At 41.8% G+C, this 26,929-nt stretch overlaps 1 protein-coding gene across 1 annotated transcript; it reads right to left on the bottom strand.

The window, feature by feature from the left end:
* Positions 1-1,479: 1,479 nt before the first annotated feature.
* zgc:113276 (uncharacterized protein LOC553748 homolog) lies at positions 1,480-21,825 on the bottom strand. Its single transcript, XM_060911788.1, has 10 exons — positions 21,773-21,825; positions 21,262-21,433; positions 20,913-21,085; positions 20,548-20,763; positions 19,860-20,154; positions 19,643-19,776; positions 13,263-13,502; positions 6,810-6,971; positions 1,788-1,877; positions 1,480-1,650 (listed from the first exon to the last, which is right to left on the bottom strand). Exons 2-10 carry the CDS (start codon positions 21,431-21,433, stop codon positions 1,480-1,482), a joined length of 1,653 nt encoding a protein of 550 aa, XP_060767771.1. The 5' UTR covers positions 21,773-21,825.
* Positions 21,826-26,929: the final 5,104 nt, after the last annotated feature.

Here is a 26,929-nt window from a genome sequence, read left to right as displayed (position 1 = left end):
GACACCACTTCCATGCCAACAGATTATTTGGAAGGTTTGCCAGAAAAAGCCTTTCTGTCAGTTAACTACAAATGTAAGCACCTGAAGTTTGCAAAATGCTGCTACAACTTTGACTGGAACCATGTTCTATGGTCTGATGTAACAAAAATGGAGCTTTTTGGCAATAAACCCTCAAGGTGGGTTTGGTGTAACAAGAAGGATGGCTATAATGAAAAGAACCCGAGCCCAACTGTAAAATATGATGGAGATTCTGTGATGTTTTGGGGCTGTTTTTCCCCCAAAGGTCCTGGGAATCTTGCTAGGGTACATGGCTTCATGGACTCCATGAAATGCCAGGACATTTTAAATCAAAATCTGGCTGTCTCTGCCAGGAACCTAAAACTGGGTTGTCAGTGGATCTTCCAGCAGGACAATGATCTGAAGCATATGTCCAAACCAACACAAAAATGGTTAACTGAGCACAGAATCAAGCTTCTGCCCTGGCCATCTCAGTCCCCTGATCTGAACCCCAGTGAAACCCTGTGGGATGAGCTGAAGAGGAGAGAGCGCAAAAGAGGGCCGAGGACCCTGGATGAACAGGAGAGATTATGTAAAGAGTTGGATGAACAGGAGAGATTATGTAAAGAGTTGGAGATACAGAGCAGGTCTCAGGTGCCCTGCTCTGTATCTCCAACTTTATAAAATGTTATAGGAGAAGACTCAGTGCTAGTTTACTGACAAAGGGAGGTTGTATAAAGTATTAAATGCAGGGGTGCCAATAATAGTCACATGTTTTTGCTGAAGGGCGGCACGGTGGTGTAGTGGTTAGCGCTGTCGCCTCACAGCAAGAAGGTCCGGGTTCGAGCCCCGTGGCCAGCGAGGGCCTTTCTGTGCAGAGTTTGCATGTTCTCCCCGTGTCCGCGCGGGTTTCCTCCGGGTGCTCTGGTTTCCCCTACAGTCCAAAGACATGCAGGTTAGGTTAACTGGTGACTCAAAATTGACCGTAGGTGTGAATGTGAGTGTGAATGGTTGTCTGTGTCTATGTGTCAGCCCTGTGATGACCTGGCGACTTGTCCAGGGTGTACCCCACCTTTCGCCCATAGTCAGCTGGGATAGGCTCCAGCTTGCCTGTGACCCTGTAGAACAGGATAAAGCGGCTAGAGATGATGAGAATGAATGAGATGTTTTTGCTGAAAATAATTATTTCTTGATGAGGGATTTGTTTTTCTCTCAATAAATTTATTTCAATTAAAAGTTGCATTGTTCTCATTTTTTGAAGGTGAGATGAAGCAACTTCATCAAAAGGTGGATTTGTTCTCACCCTTTTTGTGTAATATTTCTGCCTATACCATAAAACAAAAAATATATACAGGAATTTATTTCTCTTTATTAAGTAATACACAGCATTACTTAAGGTTATCATGCATTCAGTGTTATTAGCTGGAAACCAAAATCCTGCGACAGCATCCACAAGGAGCTGCCTGTTCTTCTCTATCAGCATCATAGCCACATGAGGCCATGCATGTGAGAAATGTACTCCTCAGTTCGTGTTTTTTCCACTTTGGTGGTTTCTGTGTTCTTCTCTTCACTGCCATGTTTATCTATTATATCCCTGGCAATGCGTAAAGCTGCCGCCTGACCTCCTGCAAGGTTCACAGCATGGGGACCTACCTGGCCATATAATAAAAGTCCATGAATATACATAAATAAAAATAAACATTAAAACATGCATTTTTTTCCATGATCAGCTGACAAGTTTTCAAAGAGGAGAACATTCCCACACTATACATAGCTTCAAAATGCATTACCTGAAGTGCTGCATACTGGCCCATCAGATAAACAGGACACCCAGGAGCCCACTGGAGTGTCTCTGAAATACACGGCCATCCTTCAAGCACCTGCAAAACAACCGGGATCATTTCCTTCATAAGGACATAGTCACTATGCAAAAGCCTTTGACGATGGTAGACAGTGATGTTTAAAGCAATTTAATTCAGTTTTATTTGTATAGCATATTTAGTAATAAACTTTGTCACAAAGCAGGTTTACATAAATTTTGATGTAGCAAGATTCTCAAATATTTTTTTCAAGGTTTGACAAAAACCTTGAAACTTAAAGCACCAAGTATTTCTTAAGTTCCACCACCAACACACCTACTTCTGCTAAGAGTTTAGCAAATTCAGCAGTGTATTAAATGGCAACTAAAAATACTGAGATTCTTCAAGGAAAGTTCTGAAAATGGCTCAGCTAATGCACTGATGCTAAAAGATTGATAGTCCAGTAAACATAGTTTTGTAAAAACAAGAAGTCACTCAGTGAGTAATACCCTGTCCAGAAATGACGATCAAGTTATCACAAAGAAAGACAAGACATTCCCAAGACATCGGGCAGAAATGCAACCAAAAGTCCACAAAACTAAAAGCAATCCAGTCAAATGCTTGCTCATCTTCCAAGTCAATTCTTTAACCATGAGAAGTCTTTAGGGCGGCACAGTGGTGTAGTGGTTAGCGCTGTCGCCTCACAGCAAGAAGGTCCGGGTTCGAGCCCCGTGGCCGGCGAGGGCCTTTCTGTGTGGAGTTTGCATGTTCTCCCCGTGTCCGCATGGGTTTCCTCTGGGTGCTCCGGTTTCCCCCACAGTCCAAAGACATGCAGGTTAGGTTAACTGGTGACTCTAAATTGACTGTAGGTGTGAATGGTTGTGTGTCTATGTGTCAGCCCTGTGATGACCTGGCGACTTGTCCAGGGTGTACCCCGCCTTTCGCCTGTAGTCAGCTGGGATAGGCTCCAGCTTGCCTGCGACCCTGTAGAACAGGATAAAGCGGCTAGAGATAATGAGATGAGATGTTGCATCTAACAAAACATGTTTATAGAAAAGTAAAGCAGAATATCCCAAACTGTGGTACATTAAAGACCAAGACACCCAGAGGCAGAACTGAGTCTGAATATATTTTGTTCACAAAGGTGCTAGTATGTCAGAAGAGCTGGTGCAAGTACATCAAATTTCCATCTGTCGGTGAATGTAAATTATGGAGGTGAATGTGTCATGGCCTGAGGCTGAATTTCAACCAACAGTGGAACAATGGAATAATACATGCAGAGGAATAGAAACAAAGTTTGCTTTATCATGCAACCTGTTTGAAAACTGACTGATAAAAAGATACTGAAAGGATGATTAAGCCCATCTTGTAGTGGAAGACTGATGGTACTAACTAAAAGTTTCAAAAACTAACAAAATATGTCCATATTAAGGTAGCATAGTGAGTTTTTTGAAGTACAATGCAAAAGTAGCAGCTATAAGCTTTTAATACCTGTTAGCTACAATACCCTCATAGCTCTAGTGCAGGGGTGTCCAAACTGATCCATAAAGGGCTGTGTGGCTGCAGGTTTTCATTCCAGCCATGCAGCAGCACACCTGACTTGGCTCATTCAATCAACTGAACTGTCTTCACACAGTCAAATACTTGCAGCCACACCCACCCTTGATTAAAGGGTGGGTGTGTCAGTTGATTGAATAAGCCAAATTAGGTGTGTTGCTGCATGGCTGGAATGAAAACCTGCAGCCACACGGCCCTTTATGGATCAGTTTGGACACCCCTGCTCTAGTGCAAAAATAAAGCCAATTTCAGACTTCTAAAGGCTAATTGAATACACAGCTAAACAAATGCTTAAAAAACAACTTTGAGTGGCCTACAATGCTGGCTGTGTTCCATGAAAGATGAGTCAAGTTTGCGAGTGTTTCTGTGAATACTGAGAAATGTGTGTCCCAGAGCCATGTCTAGGCCTGTGTAATGTAGAGATCTAAAACTGTATATACAGCAAGAACTCCCTGGGTCCTACTGTGAAAAAATTTAGCAGACCTCTGACATTTCTTAGTTGTAGGAAAAAAATGAAATAAGTGTGAAAATGGCCAACTTGGCTTGTCCCACCTGCAACCTTGGTTTGAACAAATAGTGTTATTTCTCCACTGAAAGCCAGCAGACACGATTACCCTCTGTGTATGACATGGCTATGAGTGTTTTTAAAGAAAATACAATTAAACTTGATGCAGCTTTTAATCATTTTGTCTACAGCTCAGCCAAAGTAGGTGTCCCACGAACTTGTGGTCAACTAGAGTGGTGCTTAAAAGTTTGTGATCCCTTTAGAATTTTCTATATTTCTGCATAAATATGACCTAACATCATCAGATTTTCACACAAGTCCAAAATGTAGATGAAGGGAACCCAGTTAAACAAATGAGACAAAAAATATTATACTTGGTCATTTATTTATTGAGGGAAATGATCCAATATTACATATCTGTCAGTGGCAAAAGTATGTGAACCTCTAGGATTAGCAGTTAATTCAAAGGTGAAATTAGAGTCAGGTGTTTTCAATCAATGGGACGACAATCAAGTGTGAGTGGGCAACCTGTTTTATTTAAAGAACAGGGATCTATCAAAAGTCTGATCTTCACAACACATGTTTGTGGAAGTGTATCATGGCACAAACAAAGGAGATTTCTGAGGACCTCAAAAAAAGCATTGTTGATGCTCATCAGGCTGGAAAAGGTTACAAAACCATCTCTAAAGAGTTTGGACTCCACCAATCCACAGTCAGACAGATTGTGTACAAATGAAAGAAATTCAAGACCATTGTTACCCTCCCCAGGAGTGGTCGACCAACAAAGATCACTCCAAGAGCAAGGAGTGTAATAGTTGGTGAGGTCACAAAGGACCCCAGGGTAACTTCTAAGCAAATAAAGGCCTCTCTCACATTGGCTAATGTTAGTGTTCATGAGTCCACCATCAGGAGAACACTGAACCACAATGGTGTGCATAGCAGGGTTGCAAGGAGAAAGCCACTGCTCTCCAAAAAGAACATTGCTGCTCATCTGCAGTTTGCTAAAGATCACATGGACAAGCCAGAAGGCTATTGGAAAAATGTAACTTTTTGGTTTAAATGAGAAGCGTCATGTTTGGAGAAAGGAAAACACTGCATTCCAGCATAAGAACCTTATCCCATCTGTGAAACATGGTGGTGGTAGTATCATGGTTGGGGCCAGTTTTACTGCATCTGGGCCAGGACGGCTTGCCATCATTGATGGAACAATGAATTCTGAATTATACCAGCAAATTCTAAAGGAAAATGTCAGGACATCTGTCCATGAACTGAATCTCAAGAGAAGGTGGATCATGCAGCAAGACAACGACCCTAATCACACAAGTCATTCTACCAAAGAATGGTTAAAAAAGAATAAAGTTAAATGTTTTGGAATGGCCAAGTCAAAGTCCTGACCTTAATCCAATTGAAATGTTGTGGAAGGACCTGAAGCGAACAGTTCATGTGAGGAAACCCACCAGTGTCCCAGAGTTGAAGCTGTTCTGTACAGAGGAATGGGCTAAAATTCCTCCAAGCCGGTGTGCAGCAGGACTGATCAACAGTTCGCGGAAACGTTTAGTTGCAGTTATTGCTGCACAAAGGGGTCACACCAGATACTGAAAGTGAGGGTTTACATACTTTTGCCACTCACAGATATGTAATATTGGATCATTTTCCTCAATAAATAAATCACCAATTATAGTATTTTTGTCTTATTTGTTTAACTGGGTTCTCTTTATCTACTTTTAGGACTTGTGTGAAAATCTGATGTTGTTTTAGGTCATATTTATGTAGAAATATGGAAAATTTTAAAGGGTTCACAAACTTTCAAGCACCACTGTATGTGACAGTGCTGAATTCAGCCCCAGAGCTGCAACGGTTATTCAGATACATGGTTCACGTGCCTCATATTATCTGGCAGGGCAACAGAACAATATCTTGCACACACGATCATGTGTACTGCTTTTAGTATGTTTTTTGCATGGAGTTGAGTGTGTAAATATTGAAGCGTACCTTTCTTACGTGTCAGCTATGTGACCGTGATTGCATCTGCATGATTAACTGTGGTAAGTAGTCCGTATGATGAAACAAAGTGACAGCCCATTCCCTTCACACACATGACCCTGGGTGATAATAGCTTGATACCAACGACATGGCAAGCCAAAAAGCCCAAAATTTGTGAACAATGTGATATCAACTATATAACGTTTAATTTAAGGTAGATTTAGCATTGTCAATGCTGCTGGATACTGCAGTACAGACTACAATTCCACCAACAATGTCTACTGATGAAACCAAATTCTAGACAACAAGCCATTTGATTTTGACTTTAAAAGAGGGGGTGCACAAAAAAATGAAGAGTCAACAGCCAACAACCAGTGTCAACAAGCATATGCAGATGTCGGCTAAGCTGGCTGGGACATGTCGTCAGACTTCCACCAGAAAGACTTGCCAGCCAAGTTTTCCAATGGAACCTCCATAGGCAGCAGTGGAAGGGACATCTGAAGGTGAACTGGCGTCAGATGGTCAAGAGGGACCTCCGGTCAGTCGGCAAGGGATGGAGAGATGCGTTGCAGCTAGTCACAGACAGAAACACCTGGACAACCTTGGCTGCTTCATGTGTCTTAAGACGCAGGAGCCCCTAAGTCTAAGTAAGTGCACAAAAAATAGATAGTCGCTGGTATATCTGTCACATATCTGACATCTCACAAAATGATGTATGTGATTAATGTTGTATACTGAAAAATCTAAAAGCATTTGAGCACAGCTCTTCTGTGTGCCCTTCACTTGGGATGTGGTACTATCATTTGGCAGTACTTATACCAAAACTCAACATACTTCATTTTTACCAAATTGCCCACCCCAAATTCCTCAGTATTCACAGAAACACTCTTGCATCTTTTGTCAACAGTTCATACAAAGAGAGTGATAAAGCATACTCTTTTACTAGCCTAGGATAAAGTATGGTTGACCTGAATTGGGAATTGCTTCTTGATGTCTGACAGTAAGGGGTCTTCATTAACATCCAGCTTGCAGCCAGTTGCAAGCCAGATCCTGTCACCAGTCCATTTTTCACCATCACAAAGGGAGACCTTCCATGTCTGAGTTTCATAGCACCACACTGCCTCAGTCACCTACATACAGATATACAGTGGATATAAAAGTATACACACCCCATTAAAATGATAGTTTTTCTGATGTAAAAAAAATGAGATCACAATAAATAATTTCAAAACTTTTCCCACCTTTAATGTGACCTATAACCTGTCCAATTCAATTAAAAAACAAATAAATCTGTTGGGGGAAAACATAAAAAATGTACAATAAGCTGGTTGCATAAGTGTACACACCCTTAAACTAATACTTTGTTGAAGCACCTTTTGATTTAATTACAGCATTCAGTCTTTATGAGTAGGAGTCTATCAGCCTGCCACATCTAGACTTATCAATATTTAGATTAGATTAGATTAGATTAGATTAGATTAGATTAGATTAGATTAGATTAGATTAGATAAAACTTTATTGATCCCTTTGGGCAGGTTCCCTCAGGGAAATTAAGATTCCAGCAGCATCATTACAGATAAACAGAGAAAATAAATAGAGAAAACTTCTAGATAAATTAAAATAAATTATTTACATATACAAATATAAAAAGAATAAGATATGGGGAGGGGGGGTGGTGGCAGGAGAGATATTGCACTTTATATTGCATGTTATATTGCACGTTGTCCGGTATTGCTTATTGTTAGGCTATGCTACTGCTCCTTCCCATCCTCTGTCCTCCTGTTACCCCTCCTCCCCCCCAGAGAGGAGTTGTACAGTCTGATGGCGTGAGGGACAAAGGAGTTTTTAAGTCTGTTTGTCCTGCACTTGAGAAGGAGCATTCTGTCACTGAACAGGCTCCTCTGGTTGCTGATGACGGTGTGCAGAGGGTGACTGGCATTGTCCATGATGTTCAATAGTTTGTCCATAGATCTCTTCTCTGCCACCGTCACCAGAGAGTCCAGCTTCATGCCGACCACAGAGCCGGCCCACCTGATCAGTTTGTCCAGCCTGGATATGTCCTTCTTGGATGTGTTGCCCCCCAGCACACCATGGTGTAAAACAGGACACTGGTGACCACAGACTGATAGAACATCCACAGGAGTTTCCTGCAGATGTTAAAGGACTGCAGCCTCCTAAGGAAGTATAGCCTGCTCTGTCCCTTCCTGTATAAGTGTTTGGTGTTGCAAGTCCAGTCCAGCTTGCTGTCCAGCCACAGCCCAAGGTACTTGTAGGAATCCACAGCCTCTTTCTCGACTCCCTCGATCAGAACTGGTCGTGACCTTGGTTTGGACCTCCCAAAGTCAATGACCAGCTCCTTGGTCTTTGAGGTGTTGAGCTGCAGATGGTTCCTGTTGCACCACACAGCAAAGTCCCTCACCAGGCTCCTATACTCCTCCTCCCTGTTGTCACTGATACACCCAACGATGGCTGTGTCATCGGCAAACTTCTGAATGTGACACAGCTCCAAGTTGTAGCAGAAGTCTGCGGTGTACAGGGTGAAGAGAAGAGGGGCCAGCACTATGCCCTGGGGTGCTCCGGTGCTGCTAATCACAGTGTCAGACATGATGTCCTTCAGCCTGACGTACTGTGGCCTGTCAGTGAGGTAGCTGGAGATCCAGGTGACCAGGCAAGGGTCCACTCGCATCCTGTTCAGTTTGTCCTGAAGCAATAGGGGCTGAATGGTGTTGAAGGCACTTGAGAAGTCCAAGAAGAGGATCCTCACTGTGCCATTTCTCTTATCCAGATGCGAGTGGGCTCGGTGTAGCAGGTAGAGGATGGCGTCTTCCACACTGACACCTGCCTGGTATGCAAACGGCAGACAGTCCTGGGCATGTTGTACCTGGGGTCTGAGGAGGCTGAGGAAGAGCCGCTCCAACGTGTTCATCAGATGTGAAGTGAGTGTCACCGGTCGGAAGTCGTTCAGCTTGCTGGGCCGATTCTTTTTGGGAACTGGAATGATACATGATGTCTTCCAGAGGGTTGGCACTCTCCCCAGCTGCAGGCTGAGGTTGAAGATGCGTTGGAGTGGTTCACCCAGTTCAGCAGCACAGGTCTTCAGTAGTTGGGGACACACCTTGTCCGGGCCTGCTGCTTTCCTGGGGTGAAGCTTCCTCAGTTGACCTCTGACCTGGTCTGCAGTAATGCATAGAGGAGTCTGTGTTGAGGTGGGGGAGGAGGGGGAGGAGGGGGCTGCTGTGATGACTGGGGGGAGGTGTGTTGAGGGAAGAAGGAGAGATGGCTGCAGTGAGGAAGAGGGTGGGGGGGGACGTGGGCTGGTTGAACCGATTGAACAAGTCATTCAACTCATTCGCCCTCTCCACTGTCCCCTCAACGACTCTGGTCTTTGTATTGTGGCCTGTGATGGTTTTCACACCTTCCCAGATCTCCCTCGTGCTATTCTCCTTCAGCTTCTGCTCCACCTTTCTCCTGTAGCTGTCCTTAGCTTCCCTCATGCAGTGTTTTACCTCCTGCTGTGCTGCTTTCATTGCATCCCTATCCCTGCTCCTGAAGGTGGCCTTCTTCCTGTTGAGGACAGCTTTGACTTCTTGTGTTACCCATGGCTTGTTATTAGGGTAACACTGTACAGTCTTAGCGGGGAAGACCACGTCTGCACAGAAGTTGAGGTAATCCGTCAGACAGTGTGTCAGCCCCTCTATGTCCTCACAGTGTGGGCTAAGCAGCACATCCCAGTCCGTGATGTCATAACAGTCCCTGAGGGCATCTTCCATTTCAGGGGACCACCTCCTGATGGAGCTAGTTGTTGTAGGCTGCCTTTGAACCAGGGGGGTGTACTTTGGCTGTAGAAGAACCAGGTTGTGGTCAGACTTCCCTAGTGGGGGGAGGGGTGTGGCTCTGTATGCATCCCTCACATTAGCATACAGCAAGTCAATTGTCCTGTTGTTCCTTGTTGGACAATCCACAGCCTGGTAAAAAGCAGCCAAAGTAGAGTCCAAAGTAGCGTGATTAAAGTCCCCAGAAATGATCATAAATGCCTCAGGGTGCTGTGTCTGCAGCCTTGCTGTGACAGAGTGAATCCTCTCACATGCAGCAGCTGCGTCTGCCCTTGGAGGGATGTAAACACAGATGGTGATCACGTGACTGAACTCCCTCGGCAGATAATATGGCCACAGGCTAACAGCGAGCAGCTCCAAGTCCGGGCAACATAAAACTGTCTTTACAGAGATATGTCCCAGGTTACACCATTGGCTGTTAACATTTGTCCAGTCTTCCTTGCAAAAGCGCTCCAAATCTGTTAGATTGCAAGGGCATCTCTTGTGCACAGCCCTCTTCAGGTCACCCCACAGATTTTCAATTGGATTTAGGTCTGGGCTCTGGCTGGGCCATTCCAAAACTTTTTTGGGGTCATTGTCCTGCTGAAAGATGAAATTCCTCTTCATCTTCAGTTTTCTCGCAGACACATGAAGGTTTTGGGCCAAAATTGACTGGTATTTAGAACTGTTCATCATTCCCGCCACCTTGACTAAAGCCCCTGTTCCAGCTGAAGAAAAACAACCCCAAAATATGATGCTGCCGCCACCATGCTTCATCGTGGGTATGGTGTTCTTTTGGTGATGCGCAGTGTTGTTTTTTGCACCAAACATACCTTTTGGAATTGTGGCCAAAAAGTTCAACCTTGGTTTCATCAGACCATAACACATTTTTCCACATGCTTTTGGGAGAGCTGATGTATGTTTTTGCAAAATTTAGCCGGGTCTGGATGTTTTTCTTTGACCCTACCTCATAGTCCAGACATATGGAGAATACAGGAGATTGTTGTCACATATAGTACACAACCAGTACTTGCCAGAAATTCCTGCAGCTCCTTCAGTGTTGCTGTAGGCCTCTTGGCAGCCTCCCTGACCAGTTTTTGTCTTGTCTTTTCATCAATTTTGGAGGTACGTCCAGTTCTCGGTAATGTCACTGTTGTCCCATATCTTCTCTACTTCTTGATGACTGTCTTCACTGTGCTCCATGGTACATCTAATGCCGTGGAAATTTTTTTGTACCCTTCTCCTGGCTGATACCTTTCAACAATGAGATCCCTTTAATGCTTTGTAAGTTCTCTGTGAACCCTGGCTTTTGCTGGAGGATGCAACTGAGTAAATGTCAGGAAAATCCTATTAGGACAGCTGAACTTTATTTGGGGTTAATCACAGTCATTTTAATTGATGGCAGGTGTGTGCCCAAAAAGACTGAATGCTGTAATTAAATCAAAAGGTGCTTCAACAAAGTATTAGTTTAAGGGTGTGCACACTTATGCAACCAGCTTATTGTAAATTTTTTATTTTTTATGTTTTTAACCCAAATAGATTTGTCTGTTTTTCAATTGAATTGTACAGGTTATAGGTCACATTAAAGGTGGGAAATGTTTTGAAATTATTTACCGTAATCTATTTTTTTTTGGCATCAGAAAAACCTATCATTTTAATGGGGTATGTACACTTTTTATATCCACTGTATGGGGCCTTTAATAGTAGTAAACACCAAAATGTACAGCTGATGAAAATATAATAATAATAATAATAATAATAATAAAGCTTAGCATAAGCATTATAATAGGCATATCAGACTCGCTGGCCGTGCTGTGAAAATTCTGCATGCAGATGCTCATTTAAGTCTCCAAATCTGTCATTGCTTAACTCTTGAATATTTTCTATCATGAATACCATCATTAAAAAGCTTATAATCTCTGCTTTCCAAAGAAATTGATCTTGTTAAGATCTGATCAGTACTTTCAGAGTAACGGCAGGTTGAATTTGGTACAACTGAGTACACTCTTTGCTCATGGGACATCCGGGAAACTGCCGGTGCTTTTTGAGTCATAGGAAAGCGGTCAGGCTCTCTCTCTTCTGATCGTTTTCTGACTGGATTACTTGTGGATTTCAATCGTATAACTTTTATAGGGGTGTTCTCTCGCTTTCATTGTTTCTGATGAAGTATTCAGCAAAAAATTTCTGTCAGCTAGTTTTGTTGTTATGATTCACGGAAGACTTTAAAGTTAGTTTTCAAAGCTTGACTGACATTTTTTCAAATCAAACAGATTCATGTAATTAAAGAACTATTTTAGAATATAAATGTAGTTGTTCTGATGAAAAATATTAAGATCTTAGTGTGGGAATGATATTTAAAAAAAGAAATGAGTGTTGTCCAGGGTGAGTGTCAATTTCAATTCAGTTAATTGGAATTGCTTATTGGATGTGGCTCACATAATTTTTTTCGAGGTTAGCCTTGAAAGCTGTGACTATTAATTGAAGTAATCATTTAGATTATTTCATATAAACACTATTAGGCCCGGCGGCACGGTGGTGTAGTGGTTAGCGCTGTCGCCTCACAGCAAGAAGGTCCTCGCCGGCCCGGGGCCGGCGAGGGCCTTTCTGTGTGGAGTTTGCATGTTCTCCCCGTGTCCGCGTGGGTTTCCTCCGGGTGCTCCGGTTTCCCCCACAGTCCAAAGACATGCAGGTTAGGTTAACTGGTGACTCTAAATTGACCGTAGGTGTGAATGTGAGTGTGAATGGTTGTCTGTGTCTATGTGTCAGCCCTGTGATGACCTGGTGACTTGTCCAGGGTGTACCCCGCCTTTCGCCCGTAGTCAGCTGGGATAGGCTCCAGCTTGCCTGCGACCCTGTAGAAGGATAAAGCGGCTAGAGATAATGAGATGAGACTATTAGGCCCTACTTAGAAATACAAAGGTCTACAGAGCACAAAGAGGGTATTAGAAATATTCTTTTTTTAACTTTTTTTTTGATAGAGAAATGGTAAATATGAATGACATTCAATGCTTCTTTATGCATATTTTATTTGTATTTGTATTTGTAATTTGTAACTGTAATTAACACTGATTTCTCCTTCTTTGTGATGTATAAATGAGAGTTAAGATCAGCTTTATATTGCACAAACAAAGCCATTTGATGAAACTTTGAAGAAGAGAGTGTACTGATTTAATGTTTTACATAATTAGCATAATTAATACTAATTAAATACTGATTTGCATAATTTGTTTACTATTTTTTAAAATGTTCAGTATACAACGATCTATGTGCCTGTCAATTTCCATGTAAATATTTTGAAAATTAAAAATAGTTATCAAGAAAAAACTTTTGATCTCATTCGTTAATCAGGCCCATTTTGGACCATGTTATCCTGTTACATAATATTATTACATCAGTTTCCTAAAAATTAAGCCATTTTTTTCAATCTTTGATTTGTAATATCTCAAGAACAGATAAGCACATTTTAGTTCTGTAAAAAGTACCGGTATGTTGTTCTGTATTCAATTCTGAATTCAAGGAGACCAGTTTCGAGCAATTCAGTTTCAACCAGTTTCAACTGAATTTTCACCTGATATGCCTAATTATAAATGTTTGAATAAATGGGGATACCTGGCAGTATGTCTTGACAAGCAGCTGCCCTGACTGAATGAAAGGTTGCAGCTGTGCATAAGCCTCTGGAGTTACAGCTCCTCCTTTACGCGCCTGTTTAATCATTGCTAGCCTCCTGTGTAGACTCCTCTCTCCATAGAACTGCCGCAGGTAGGCCAGGCCATCCAGCTTGATGCCGTGCTCAACGTGTGAATAGCGGCCGATCAGACTCTCCACATCCCCAACATCGAACTGCTTGAGCTGCAAAGACAGATAATGTTGGGAAATAGGTATTATCAGTATCTTTTAGGCAGCATTTGAACTAAACTCATGAGACTCTGTAATACGAACATGCGTACTCCTGCTCATTAATGCAATTATCCAATCAGCCAATCATTTGACAGTAGCACAATGCATGGAGATAGAGGTCCAGAGCTTCAGTTAACACTGTCTCAAATTTACACAGAATTGTGCAAAAAACAAACAAACAAAAAAACATCCAACGAACAGTGGTTCTGTAGTGCCTTACTGATGAGTGAGGTAAGAGGAGAATAGTTAGGGACTGGTTTGAGCTATTGTAACTCTTTACAACTATGGTGAGCAGAAAAACATTTCAGATGGCACAATATGTCACAGTGGAAGATATTGAACATGTTTCTACTCTTCTCAGCCAAGAACAAGAACCTGAGGCTGCATTGGGCACAGGCTCACTGAAACTGGACAGCTGAAGATTGGAAAAAATTAAATTGGTCTTTGTCTGATCAACTTATCATAAATCCAAATTACCTATGCATATTATACACCTCTGAGGTAGCTTGATTTTTATTCAGTAGGATCTAGCTCATTGTTTTGAAGGGAAAGCATTCCCCTTTAGCTCCCCAAAAACTGTGCAACATAAAATGAGAAATAAAGTATATAACATTTTTTCTTTGCTATCAAACGTAATATAATGTCTATGCAACGCTTAAATCTGTAGTTACATCTGAGGATTGAATACCGAGACCAAATCATGACCAAGACCAGAGTGTATTCTCTTAATCCAGTCCAGTTTCAGGATCAATACATCCACCCATTATCTGTAACCACTTATACTGTGCAGGGTCGCAGGCAAGCTGGAGCCTATCCCAGCTGACTATGGGTGAGAAGCAGGGTACACCCTGGACAAGTCGCCAGGTCATCGCAGGGCTGACACAGAGACAAAGAACCATTCACACTCTCATTCACACCTACGGTCAATTTAGAGCCACCAATTAATCTAGCCTGCAGGTCTTTGGACTGTGGGGGAAAACAGAGCACCCGGAGGAAACCCAAGCAGACACAGGGAGAACATACAAGTTCCTCACAGAAGGGCCCCCGTCGGCCACTGAGCTCGAACCCAGAACCTTCTTGTGAGGCGACAGTGCTAACCACTACACCACCGTGCTGCCCACAGATCAATACATTCAGAACACATTCAGAACTCTGCAGTGAGACTCCTCACTCATACCAAACAATCTGCTCATATCACTCCCATTCTTTCACAGCTTCACTGGCTACCTGTTCTGTCCTGTATTAAGTATAAAATCCTACTACTCACTTTCAAAGCCCTCCATAACCTTGCTCCTTCTTACATCTGTGACCTTCTGACCACTTACACTCCATCCCACTCTCTCAGATCATCCAGCCATAATCTCCTTGCTGTCCCCTGCACCAGACTCTCTACCTTGGGTGGCAGGTACTTCAATGCCATGGCCCCCAAGCTCTGGAATTCCCTCACTCAACCCCTCCATGACTGCTCTTCCTTTCCTTTCTTCAACTCTCATTTCAGAACCTTTCTGCTTCATGAACACTTCTCCTCCACCACTGCATAAACTTAGAACTCTTTAGCAACTTTATTTTTCTTCTTTGTGTGTGTGTGTGTTCTGTTTTCTTTGACCTATGTAAAGCGACCTTGAGTTTGAGAAAGGTGCTATATAAAGACCAAGACCAAACAAGACCAAGACTTTGAGGGGTTGAGACAAAGTCAAGACTGAGACCAAGGCAGGGCAAGACCGAGTCAAGACCAGGACCAGGAGTGGGTTTCCCGAAAGCCTCTTAAGGCTAAGAGCATCTTTAACTGCCTCTTAAGATCCATATTTAAGTCAATGTGATTTTCCCGAACAACATCGTAGCCAAAGTAGTACTTTAGTTCATTCTTAACTTACGATGGACCTATATCACTCTTTCACAATAAAGAGCGTCTCCTCACAGCTGAATACATAGAATCCGCATGTGTCTCCGAGGGACTCTCACAATCAGTGGGTGAAAAGTCAAGAAAACTAGTGTTGAATAAGCTGCCAGTGTTAAATTATTTTTCTTGTACATTTCAAGTACATCGAGTTAATTATTAAATAAATATATGCAAAATATTATGAATATATTTCAATATGTTATGGACTTACATATTGTCACATTAATATCGCCACATTTTAATAAAATTTACAGTGTCTTGCAAAAGTATTAATCCCCCTTGGTGTTTGTCCTGTTTTGTCGCATTACAAGCTGGAATTAAAATGGATTTTGGGGGATTAGTACCATTTGATTTACATTGCCTGCTTTTCTGTCCCTGCAGATGAAAAACATCTCTACAGCATGATTCTGCCACCAACATGTTTCACTGTAGGAATGGTGTTCTCAGGGTGGTGGGTTCATGCCACACATGGCATTTCCCATGATGGCCAAAAAGATCAATTTTAGTCTCATTTGACCAGAGTATCTTCTTCCATGTGTTTGGGGAGTCTGCCACATGCTGTTGGGCAAACTCCAAACGTATTTTCTTATTTTTTTCTGAAAGCAATGTTTTTTTCTGGCCACTCTTCCATAAAGCCCCATTCTGTGGAGTGTACAGTACAGCTTAAAGTGGTCCTACAGACAGATACTCCCATCTCCGCTGTGGATCTTTTCAGTTCCTTCAGTGTTATCTTTGGTGTCTTTGTTGCATCTCTGATTAACGCCCTCCTTGCCCGGTCTGTGAGTTTTGGTGGGCGGCCTTCTCTCGTCAGGTTTGTAGTGGTGCCATATTCTTTCCATTTTGCTATAATGGATTTAAATGGTGCTCCTGGGATATTCAAAGTTTGGGATATTTTTTATGGCCCAACCCTGATCTATACTTCTCCACAACTTTGTCCCTGACCTGTTTGGAGGCTCCTTGATTTCCATGTTGCTTGCTTAGTAGTGTTGCAGAGTCAGGGTCCTTCCAGAACAGATCAATTTATACAGACATCATGTGACACTTTGCACACAGGTGAATCTTAACTAATTATGTGATTTATGAAGTGAATTGGTTGGACCAGCTCTTATTTAGGGGTTTCATATGAAAGGGGGTGAATACCCATGCACACTCCAGATTTCTTTTTTTTCCTATCTTAATTATTCTTTGTTTCACAATAAAACAACAATCTGCACCTTTAAAGTGGTAGGCATGTTGTGTAAATCAAATGGTGATAATCCCCCCCCCCCCAAAAAAAAAAAAAAAAATCCATTTTAATTCCATCTTGTAATGCAACAAAACAGGGCAAACCCTAAGGGGAATGAATACTTTTGCAAGACACTGTAATTCCATTAGGCAAGTGATTATCTAATTTACTGTCATAAATGAGAAATTTCTGCACCTGTTATTGTTTCTGCAATCATGACTGCATCATTGGGTGACAATGAAACGATCAGGTACCGGGAAAATATTTGCTTAATTATTTAGTTTATTATTTGCTCAATCTTTTGTGTGAACATTTGTTCATTTAATAAAAAAAAAAACATGTGGAGTAAATATATGTTATTTACCAGCTGGGAGGTCCGTATCGTGAAATACCGTGACCGAGGTCTTGAAAGTACTGACCGAGGCCCTCTGGGCCTCGGTCAGTATTCAAGGCCAAGGTCAGGGTATTTCACGATACGGACCGACCTTAAGCTGGTAAATAATATATTTATTTTTTTCTTTACCTAATTCAAACAGAAAACGAGAGCGCCCAAAAGGGAAAACCGAGCCGAGGCGAGCCGCCATTTTGAATCCTCATTCACAGCTGTCATGCAAATGGCTTCCTCCTCGGTATACAAGTGCACTTCCATGGCAGGAAAACAACTACATTTTGCCGCCTGTGTAGTCCCCTATTTATACAAAATCGAGTCATTCAGGATTAAGCCATGTTACTAAAAAACTGTTAGCAACTGTTACAGGTTTTTAGCTTTCTCCTGAAATGTCTTCTTTTATTTCTTCTTCCTCAGGGTAGTAAAACTCGCTTTTGCTGTGAAGACTATCATTATCGCTATCCATGCTGTAAAATTAATGCTATTCTCCTGAGAAATGCTGGCAAAAATGTATAAGATTTTTGATAATCTTTTAAATAAATCTTATTAAAAAAAAGATAAATGTTGACAAAAAATGCTACTATGTTTGTTGTTGTTGTGAACAAGCTAGTTGCCAGAGGTCCATAACCGGGGTCCGTAACTGGGGTCCGTATCGTAGGATACGGACCCGCTTGCCAGCCAATCAGACTGCAGGATTTGATGGAAACCGGACCGCGAAAAAAAATAAAAAATGTTATTGTCCAGGAATGTAAAATATTTTCAATTATTAACTACCACATTATACTGTATATGTAATGCTTACTTAAGAAACAATATATTAACATATTTTAGCACTTTATATTTCATTGGTTTTTGGTTAAAACCAAATGCCATGTAGCCTCATCGACTGGATTTAGCAGCTACTAATGCCTTCAACAACTATAGTACGAATGTCTTTAGCAACTACTAATGCCTAGATCAAGGACACGGCACGCATTGCAAAGACGCTCTTAGTAAAGTTGCCCTGAAGACTCTTCCTTACGAGTGAGTTCGGGAAAACCAAATACAGAGACAATGTGTGTTGCTTAAGAGCATCTTTAAACTTGCTCTTTAGCCCTAAAGTGCAACATTGTTGGGAAACCTACCTCAGACCAGCGCATGCGAAGGTAGGCAGGGAGGGGTGACAGCCATTAGCAGTAACAAGATTTTCAAATTAGCAATAAGTCACATTATTGGTTGGTTGCATTTGAACCAGGAAGTTTCACATCTAATCGCAGTAAACATGTTTACAAACAAATCATATAATGCACAAGTAATTTAGTGAAATCCCTGCAGTTGTGTTCTTGACCGGTCTTGAAATAAAATCCTGAGTCTTCTATGTCTGAGACTGAGACAAGAATGAGTAGAAATGTGACAGGATTCCAAGATGAGACTGAGACCTTCAAAAAGTTGTCTTGAGATCAACTTTGATCTCAAGTACCACAACACTACTACCCAATTTCACTATATACACATAACTCAGTACTGAATGCAGCTTTTGCGTGAGTTTTTGTGTGCATACTGCATACGCACACAAGATATCTTACTGCAGTTTCAGATGTGGGTAAAGACCCAGCATTTTAACCACACAGTGTAACTTCTGTGTTGAGAATATCCTGCCAACCAAAAGATTGGTAGTCCTGGGGTCAGAAACTGATCCCTGAAATAGGGCTGGGGTAAACACAAAAATAAAGAAAAAGACAAATATTCTGTATTCTATAACAGTACACATATAAAGTCTCGTCTCATCTCATTATCTCTAGCTGCTTTATCCTTCTACAGGGTCGCAGGCAAGCTGGAGCTTATCCCAGCTGACTACAGGCGAAAGGTGGGGTACACCCTGGACAAGTCACCAGGTCATCACAGGGCTGACACATAGACACAGACAACCATTCACACCTACGGTCAATTTAGAGCCACCAGTTAACCTAACCTGCATGTCTTTGGACTGTGGGGGAAACCAGAGCACCCGGAGGAAACCCACGCGAACAACATGCAAACTCCGCACAGAAAGGCCCTCGCCGGCCACGGGGCTCGAACCCGGACCTTCTTGCTGTGAGGCGACAGCGCTAACCACTACACCACTGTGCCGCCCTACACATATAAAGTGCACCAGCGAAACAGATGTGTCTACAGATGTGATCAGTTTACACAGTCTTTAAAAATTTCAGCAATGCTGATACACTTGTACCAGTGAGACAAACTGAAATGTTGATGTTGCTTGTGTGCTGCGAAGGGTTCACCATCTAAATAATACCTGTGCCTACTGTGATCCTTCATAACTAATGGACATGTCCAAAGTTTGCTTACAACTTAACCCTTTTAGACCATGAAGGTCTGTAAAACCAGACAAAAGTAACATCACAATACAAAAAAAGTAATTCCCAATTCTTCACATTCACTGCTCTTCTCCAGCTTCATCTGTAGATGATTGTGGTGGATGTTTGCATGCTGATTTATGCCAAATTTTCAGAGGTACTGTATATGACTGGTGAATAGATGATGTCATGGAAATTGTTCTGCCCTTTCATATTCTTCCTGGAGAGTTCATGTCAAATTACCTGTACGTGTTTGCGCAAGACCCAGGTCAATTGATTTGCACCTTGTTGCAGAGCAATGATGATGACGTGGGCGCTGGTCAGACCTCCACCAATCACCATTACTCTCTGGTTCTGATGGCATACAGCAGGTGGCCCTGGGATAGTACAGCATTGAATCCCTGATCGGTTATTTTGCCGGATCAGTTATTCCTTATTATTTTGTTAAAACCAGGATTACCTGCAAAGTGATTGCCTTTAGCTTTATGTTGAGAGAGAATGTGCATGAGTTCCACTGTGTGCTGCAGCCTCTCTTCAGGGTAACTCTCTGTGATTGCTCTCACCCATGAAGGGATATTTGCCATCTGTTCTCTGGTGGGTCCTGTGGCTAGCACGAGTCTTTTGGCCTCAAGAGTGTCCCCAGTGTCTAGAGTCACTCGAAAAAATTCAACTTTCTTTTGTTTTTCAGAGAGAAATGGAGTAATTCTGTCCACAGTGCCTTTGATGAGGACATGGTCCAGGTCGTAACTGCACACCTGTTTGAAGCAGTGCTGTACAATAATTTATTGAATAAACTGAAAGAGGTGCTAGATGCTACCATGCACAGAATACCATGCACAGCATTACCCTAACAAGCTTGTGTATATGACATCTATTTAAAAGTGGCACGTGATGCCATAGGAACTTCCCTCACTTCTTGATGCAGTGCCATTTCTCAGCAGTGCTTGATTAAACATTTAAAAATGGTTTAATTCCATGCTTTTTGTGCAATTTTATTAGTTGTTAGTCATTCAACAAGTTGGTGTCCGACCCATACATCATACATTTATGTTACATGTATGTTAATTTCCTCTTCCCATGCCACACATATCTGTTCAGTATTCCTAAGTACATCCATGGTTTTGATCCATGCCACACTGACCCCAGACCTGCTCCTTGAAGAAGTCCACACTGAGCTGAGTTCCTGGCAGACTAAAATATAAGTTTTTCTGCAGGCCTCGAGCAGAACTGAGAAGCTTCCTGTTTTGCTTGCCAAGGCGCCCATCATTAAAGAAGGCATTCTTATCGTGAATGAAAACCCTCTCAGGAAGAGAGTGAAGCTCAGCTACTCGATCCTCTGCCAGCACAAACTCTTGCAAGGCTTTCTAAGATTCCACACACGAATAGTACTGGATTATTTAGGATTTTGATTTTGAGACAACACCATAACCTTTTTATAAAGCTGTTCACGAATGACATTTGTAACTTTGTTTCAACCGTATTTAACAAGTCCGATGATTCAGTTTGCTATTACCTTATTGAGAGGGTTCGTGTGCACCAGCATGTGTGAGCGAAGGTGAGGGATATTGAAGGCAGTGAACTGGCTCTCCCACAGGGAAGCCCATTCTCCATAAGAATCCACCACTTTGAAATGCAAAGGAGGACATGGTGGACATTTTTGGTCTTTGTATTGTTCTGACAGTGTATCTGTGGAAACAGAATGCTTTGTGAAAACAGACACACTGCTATCTCATTTGGTGGAGTTGCGTATATGTGTATATGAATTCATTGGGAATTTTTTTGGAGTATATAAACTAATACTTGATGTAGATACAAAAATGTTTAGGATCAGGCCAAAATAACAGTGTAAAGATTAAACATACCAATAGATCTCCTCTTGCTCTTGGTCCGTCCAGTCTTGGAATTTGTCTTGCTGAGTTGTACCCCCTGGAGGATTTCCACATTAGAGGAGTCAACATGCTGCTGGGGGTTCAAGAGTAGAGTAGCCAGAATGAGAGCATGAGGACCTGCTCCAACTATCAACACATCCAACATCTCAGACAGACAGACAGACAAACAGGCAGAGAAATAACTACAATGTAAGGCACTTCTATATCATATATAACATCATCAGAACCTTGTCATTTTCAACGTACAGTTTTACATATTCCAACCACTTTGTTTTAAGTAAGGACATTAGACAAAGATAAGAGGGAATCTCCCATACAAGTTCCTGTGAATGAGTCGTTACTACTGGCTGAGAGAGCTAGACTAGAGTGGCTGTTATAAAAAATGCAATCTGACCAATCAGATCTGAGCATTCAACAGCACTGTGGAATTATATAGTGTACAGTGAACCATGAAGTTTGAAATTAATTTGGAAGAGGATACTACCTGATGAAGGTCAGAAATAGATGAACAGAGAGAAACAGAAGTTTGTAGCCAGTCTGTATGAGACTCCTGTAACTCTAGACGTAGTTTCTTTAGATACACTGGACTCTGATTGGCTCCAAGAGTTGAGTGTCAGTATTAAAAATAACTATGCCATCCAACAGCGAGTCAAAATTTGCCTCCTCACATGCACACACAATTTGCTTTAACTCTTAACTAACCAGAAAGATGAGTGTATTTTAATTATTTTGTTTATATGCAATAAGATACAGTACATTGATCATGGTGGTCAGTAGCTGAAAGAATGTCATCCTGAAGTAGCAATATGTCTGAAAAGTTACACTAAACATATACTCAGTTAGCCAGAAGACTAGTCTAGAAAAGCAAAAAAGCAATTAAAATGAAAATAAATGTGATTCAGTGAAGCTGTATATGAATTTTACACCCAATTTGCACCTGACTGTGATGTGAAGCAGAGGGCTGTTATCACCCTGAAATGGACTATTATCTTATTATTACATATTACAATCATATTAATATCACACATACACCAATCAGCCATAAAATTAAAACCACTGTCAGATGAAATGAATAACATTGATGATCTCATTACAGTGGCACCTGTCAAGGGGTGGGATATATTAGGCAGCAAGAAAGCAGTTAGTTCTTGAAGTTGATGTGTTGGAAGCAGGAAAAATGGGCAAGTGTAAGGAACTGAGCAACTTTGACAAGAGCCAAATTGTGATAGCTACGGTAGATGACTGAGTCTGAGCATCTCCAAAATGGCACATCCTGTGGGGTGTTCCCGGTATGCACAAACTGCTGAAAAAAGTTAATGCTGACACCTTTCTGTTTTAGCCAGCATTAACCCAACAGTTTGCTATAGTAGCTCTTCTGTGAGATTGGACCATATGGATAGGCTTTGTGCCCCATGCAAATTAATGAGCCTTCGACACCCATCATCCTGTCGGTGGTTCACTGGTTGTCCTTCCTTGAGCCACTTTTGATAGGTACTAACCACTGCATAACGGGAACACCCCACAAAATGTACCATTTTGGAGATGTTCAGACCCAGTCATTACAATTTGTCCTGTGTCAAAGTCACTCAGCTCCTTATGCTTGCCCATTTTTCTTGCTTCCAACACATCAACTTCAAGAACTGACTGTTCTCTTGCTGCCTAATATATCCCACTCCTTGATTATCGTAATGAGATAATCAGTGTTATTCTTCATTTCACCTGTTAGTTGTTTTAGTATTCTGGCTGATTGGTGTACATTACAATTTTACATTTATTAATAAATATTACATATTAATATGACATATTACAGGGGCGTCATGGCTCAGGTGGATAAGGCGCCATACCATAAATCCAGGGACCTGGGTTTGATTCCGGCCTGAGGTCATTTCCCAATCCCTCCTCGTCTCTCTCTCCCACTCATTTCCTGTCTCTACACTGTCCTATCCAATAATAAAGGTGAAAAAAATCTTTAAAAAAATATGACATATTACACCTATAATGTGTTGGAATGTCCTGTTATGGCTTACATTATAAGCAGTTGTTTGGCACCAGCCACTCCTGTATTTGGTGTCTTGAAGTCAATTAGACCAAAAAACAAACAAACAAAAAAAAAACCCCTGCACCTTGTTTTACATTTTACAAAGAATGCATAAATTTCTCTGTCCTTAAAGGCCATAGGCAAGGGTCGGAGGTGGAACATAGAATATCAACTTTATTTTCTAGAAGAACAACCCAAAAAGCAAATTCAATCTTCCTGGTGTCTAATTTGCACCCTAAAATTGAATAAAAATGGTTAAAATATACTGGTTTGCGCAAGTTCTGAAGGTTTGTTTACATCTCACTCACACGCACTTTTACTGCCAGGGGGCAGTCGTCGTGAGGTCATTCAAGGCAAACAGACTGGGAGCAGTTCTGTGTTTACTTGCGGACTGAGCACACATGTACGGACTTTGGTCGTGAGAGGTTGTGTAAAATGTCTGAAAGCGATAGCAATTTTGAAGTAGGAACTCTCCAAATTGAATATCGAGAGGTGAAACTATATATGTATGAACCTATGGCCATTGCGAAGCCATAGTGGATATACAACCCCAATTCCAAAAAAGTTGGGACAAAGTACAAATTGTAAATAAAAACGGAATGCAATTATGTGGAAGTTTCAAAATTCCATATTTTATTTAGAATAGAACATAGATGACATATCAAATGTTTAAACTGAGAAAATGTATCATTTAAAGAGAAAAATTAGGTGATTTTAAATTTCATGACAACAACACATCTCAAAAAAGTTGGGACAAGGCCATGTTTACCACTGTGAGACATCCCCTTTTCTCTTTACAACAGTCTGTAAACGTCTGGGGACTGAGGAGACAAGTTGCTCAAGTTTAGGGATAGGAATGTTAACCCATTCTTGTCTAATGTAGGATTCTAGTTGCTCAACTGTCTTAGGTCTTTTTTGTCGTATCGTCCGTTTTATGATGCGCCAAATGTTTTCTATGGGTGAAAGATCTGGACTGCAGGCTGGCCAGTTCAGTACCCGGACCCTTCTTCTACGCAGCCATGATGCTGTAATTGATGCAGTATGTGGTTTGGCATTGTCATGTTGGAAAATGCAAGGTCTTCCCTGAAAGAGACGTCTTCTGGATGGGAGCATATGTTGCTCTAGAACCTGGATATACCTTTCAGCATTGATGGTGTCTTTCCAGATGTGTAAGCTGCCCATGCCACATGCACTAATGCAGCCCCATACCATCAGAGATGCAGGCTTCTGAACTAAGTGCTGATAACAACTTGGGTTGTCCTTCTCCTCTTTAGTCCGAATGACACGGCGTCCCTGATTTCCATAAAGAACTTCAAATTCTGATTTGTCTGACCACAGAACAGTTTTCCACTCTGCCACAGTCCATTTTAAATGAGCCTTGGCCCAGAGAAGATGTCTGCGCTTCTGGATCATGTTTAGATATGGCTTCTTCTTTGAACTATAGAGTTTTAGCTGGCAACGGCGAATGGCACGGTGAATTATGTTCACAGATAATGTTCTCTGGAAATATTCCTGAGCCCATTTTGTGATTTCCAATACAGGAGCATGCCTGTATGTGATGCAGTGCCGTCTAAGGGCCCGAAGATCATGGGCACCCAGTATGGTTTTCCGGCCTTGACCCTTATGCACAGAGATTCTTCCAGATTCTCTGAATCTTTTGATGATATTATGCACTGTAGATGATGATATGTTCAAACTCTTTGCAATTTTACACTGTCGAACTCCTTTCTGATATTGCTCCACTATTTGTCGGTGCAGAATTAGGGGGATTGGTGATCCTCTTCCCATCTTTACTTCTGAGAGCCGCTGCCACTCCAAGATGCTCTTTTTATACCCAGTCATGTTAATGACCTATTGCCAATTGACCTAATGAGTTGCAATTTGGTCCTCCAGCCATTCCTTTTTGGTACCTTTAACTTTTCCAGCCTCTTATTGCCCCTGTCCCAAATTTTTTGAGATGTGTTGCTGTCATGAAATTTCAAATGAGCCAATATTTGGCATGAAATTTCAAAATGTCTCACTTTCGACGTTTGATATGTTGTCTGTTATATTGTGAATACAATATCAGTTTTTGAGATTTGTAAATTATTGCATTCCATTTTTATTTACAATTTGTACTTTGTCCCAACTTTTTTGGAATCGGGGTTGTAGGTAACGATTACTTGACAGTGCACCGGTAGGCCACATTAGCCTGCCAGCCGCGGTATGTCTCGGTGTCAATATATTGGGCCTGACATCTCATCTCATCTATCAATGATATTTTTTCAACTACCGAACATTTAAATGAATAAGGTAAAAATGTTTACCTTTAATCTTCTCCTTTTTGCTTGAGAGTTGCTGGTCCGTTTCTTCTTTGACTGCTTGATTTTGTGCTCGAATTTTGTCGGAACAGCATCAGATTTGAGCCTTCTCTGCCCAACACTGACACCTAAACTCTCCAACAGATGGGGATTCTTCAAAAATGAATCATTGTCAAAGTGATCGGAGCAGAGTGCCATATTTACCTGTCTGCCAACTCTCTGGCTTCACGCGCACAATCCACTCTCTCCGCCTCGTCTCCTCTTCTGGAAAAGGCCAACCCACTTGCTCCGCCTCTTCTCCTCTTTTGGAAAAAGCCAAATCCACTCGCTCCGCCTGTTCTCCTCTTTCGGAAAAACCCAACCCTCTCGCTTGACGCGCACAACTCACTTGCTCCGCCTCATCTCCTCTTTCGGAAAAAGCCAATCCACTCTCTCCGCCTCTTCTACTCTCTCCGCCTCTTCTCCTCTCTCAGAAAAAGGTAAAAACTTCTTCCTGAACCGGTCTCGTTATTACAGTTCACTGCATAACAATAAGGCATGGTTTTTCTTTGGAAATTCCCAAACGCACGTCTGCACTCAAGCCGAACGGCAATGCAAGTAAATGGAAAGAAATGGACTCAACTCAAGCGGTTTGTTTGTTTTGAATGACGTCATGTGCCGAATGGTCATGAAAAATCACCGAACAGAAATTCACCGCGATCCGCGCTAACTTATTTTAATTATTACTTATTAACAATACTTCTTGGGACCAGAAGAAAATTACAGAGAGTTTTTTAACATATAAAGTTTCAAATGTGCATGTGGCAGTGGGGGCGTGGTCAAGCGTCGGTCTGTGAACAGATGGTGGAGTCAGGGAAGGTAAGTGGCAGAATCACTGTACCTGATGTTAGTTAACCTGTGTTTGTGTGTCTTCCCCAGTGACCACGCCCTATAAAAAGGAGAGAGAGAGCAGAGGAAGGAAGCTCTTCCCGACCAGAACGCTTGTGTGTGCGTGACTGGGAGAGTAGTAAATAACAGTTGAAAAGCTAAAATAAAGAGTTTGAGAACTCAGTTCTGCCCTGCCGTGCTTCTGTGCTCCACCCACCTTAAACGATTGCAACAGTGCATAAATTGAAAACCATTGCCTATGATCTTTAAGACTTTCACATGTTGATAAAATTTCCATAGCACTGTAACTGTTACAAAGCACTGACACCAGAGACTCCTTCCATAAATGTTCCCTAAATGTCTCCTAAAATAAATCAATAAATAAATAAATTCACCAGATCAATGACTACAAGCTATCCTTTGTTAAACAACACTT

Source organism: Neoarius graeffei, chromosome 27, assembly GCF_027579695.1.
Source record: "Neoarius graeffei isolate fNeoGra1 chromosome 27, fNeoGra1.pri, whole genome shotgun sequence".
Classification (NCBI taxonomy): Eukaryota; Metazoa; Chordata; class Actinopteri; order Siluriformes; family Ariidae; genus Neoarius; species Neoarius graeffei.
Note: the sequence above shows the minus strand (reverse complement) of the source record. Positions and strands in the feature narration are given on the sequence as shown.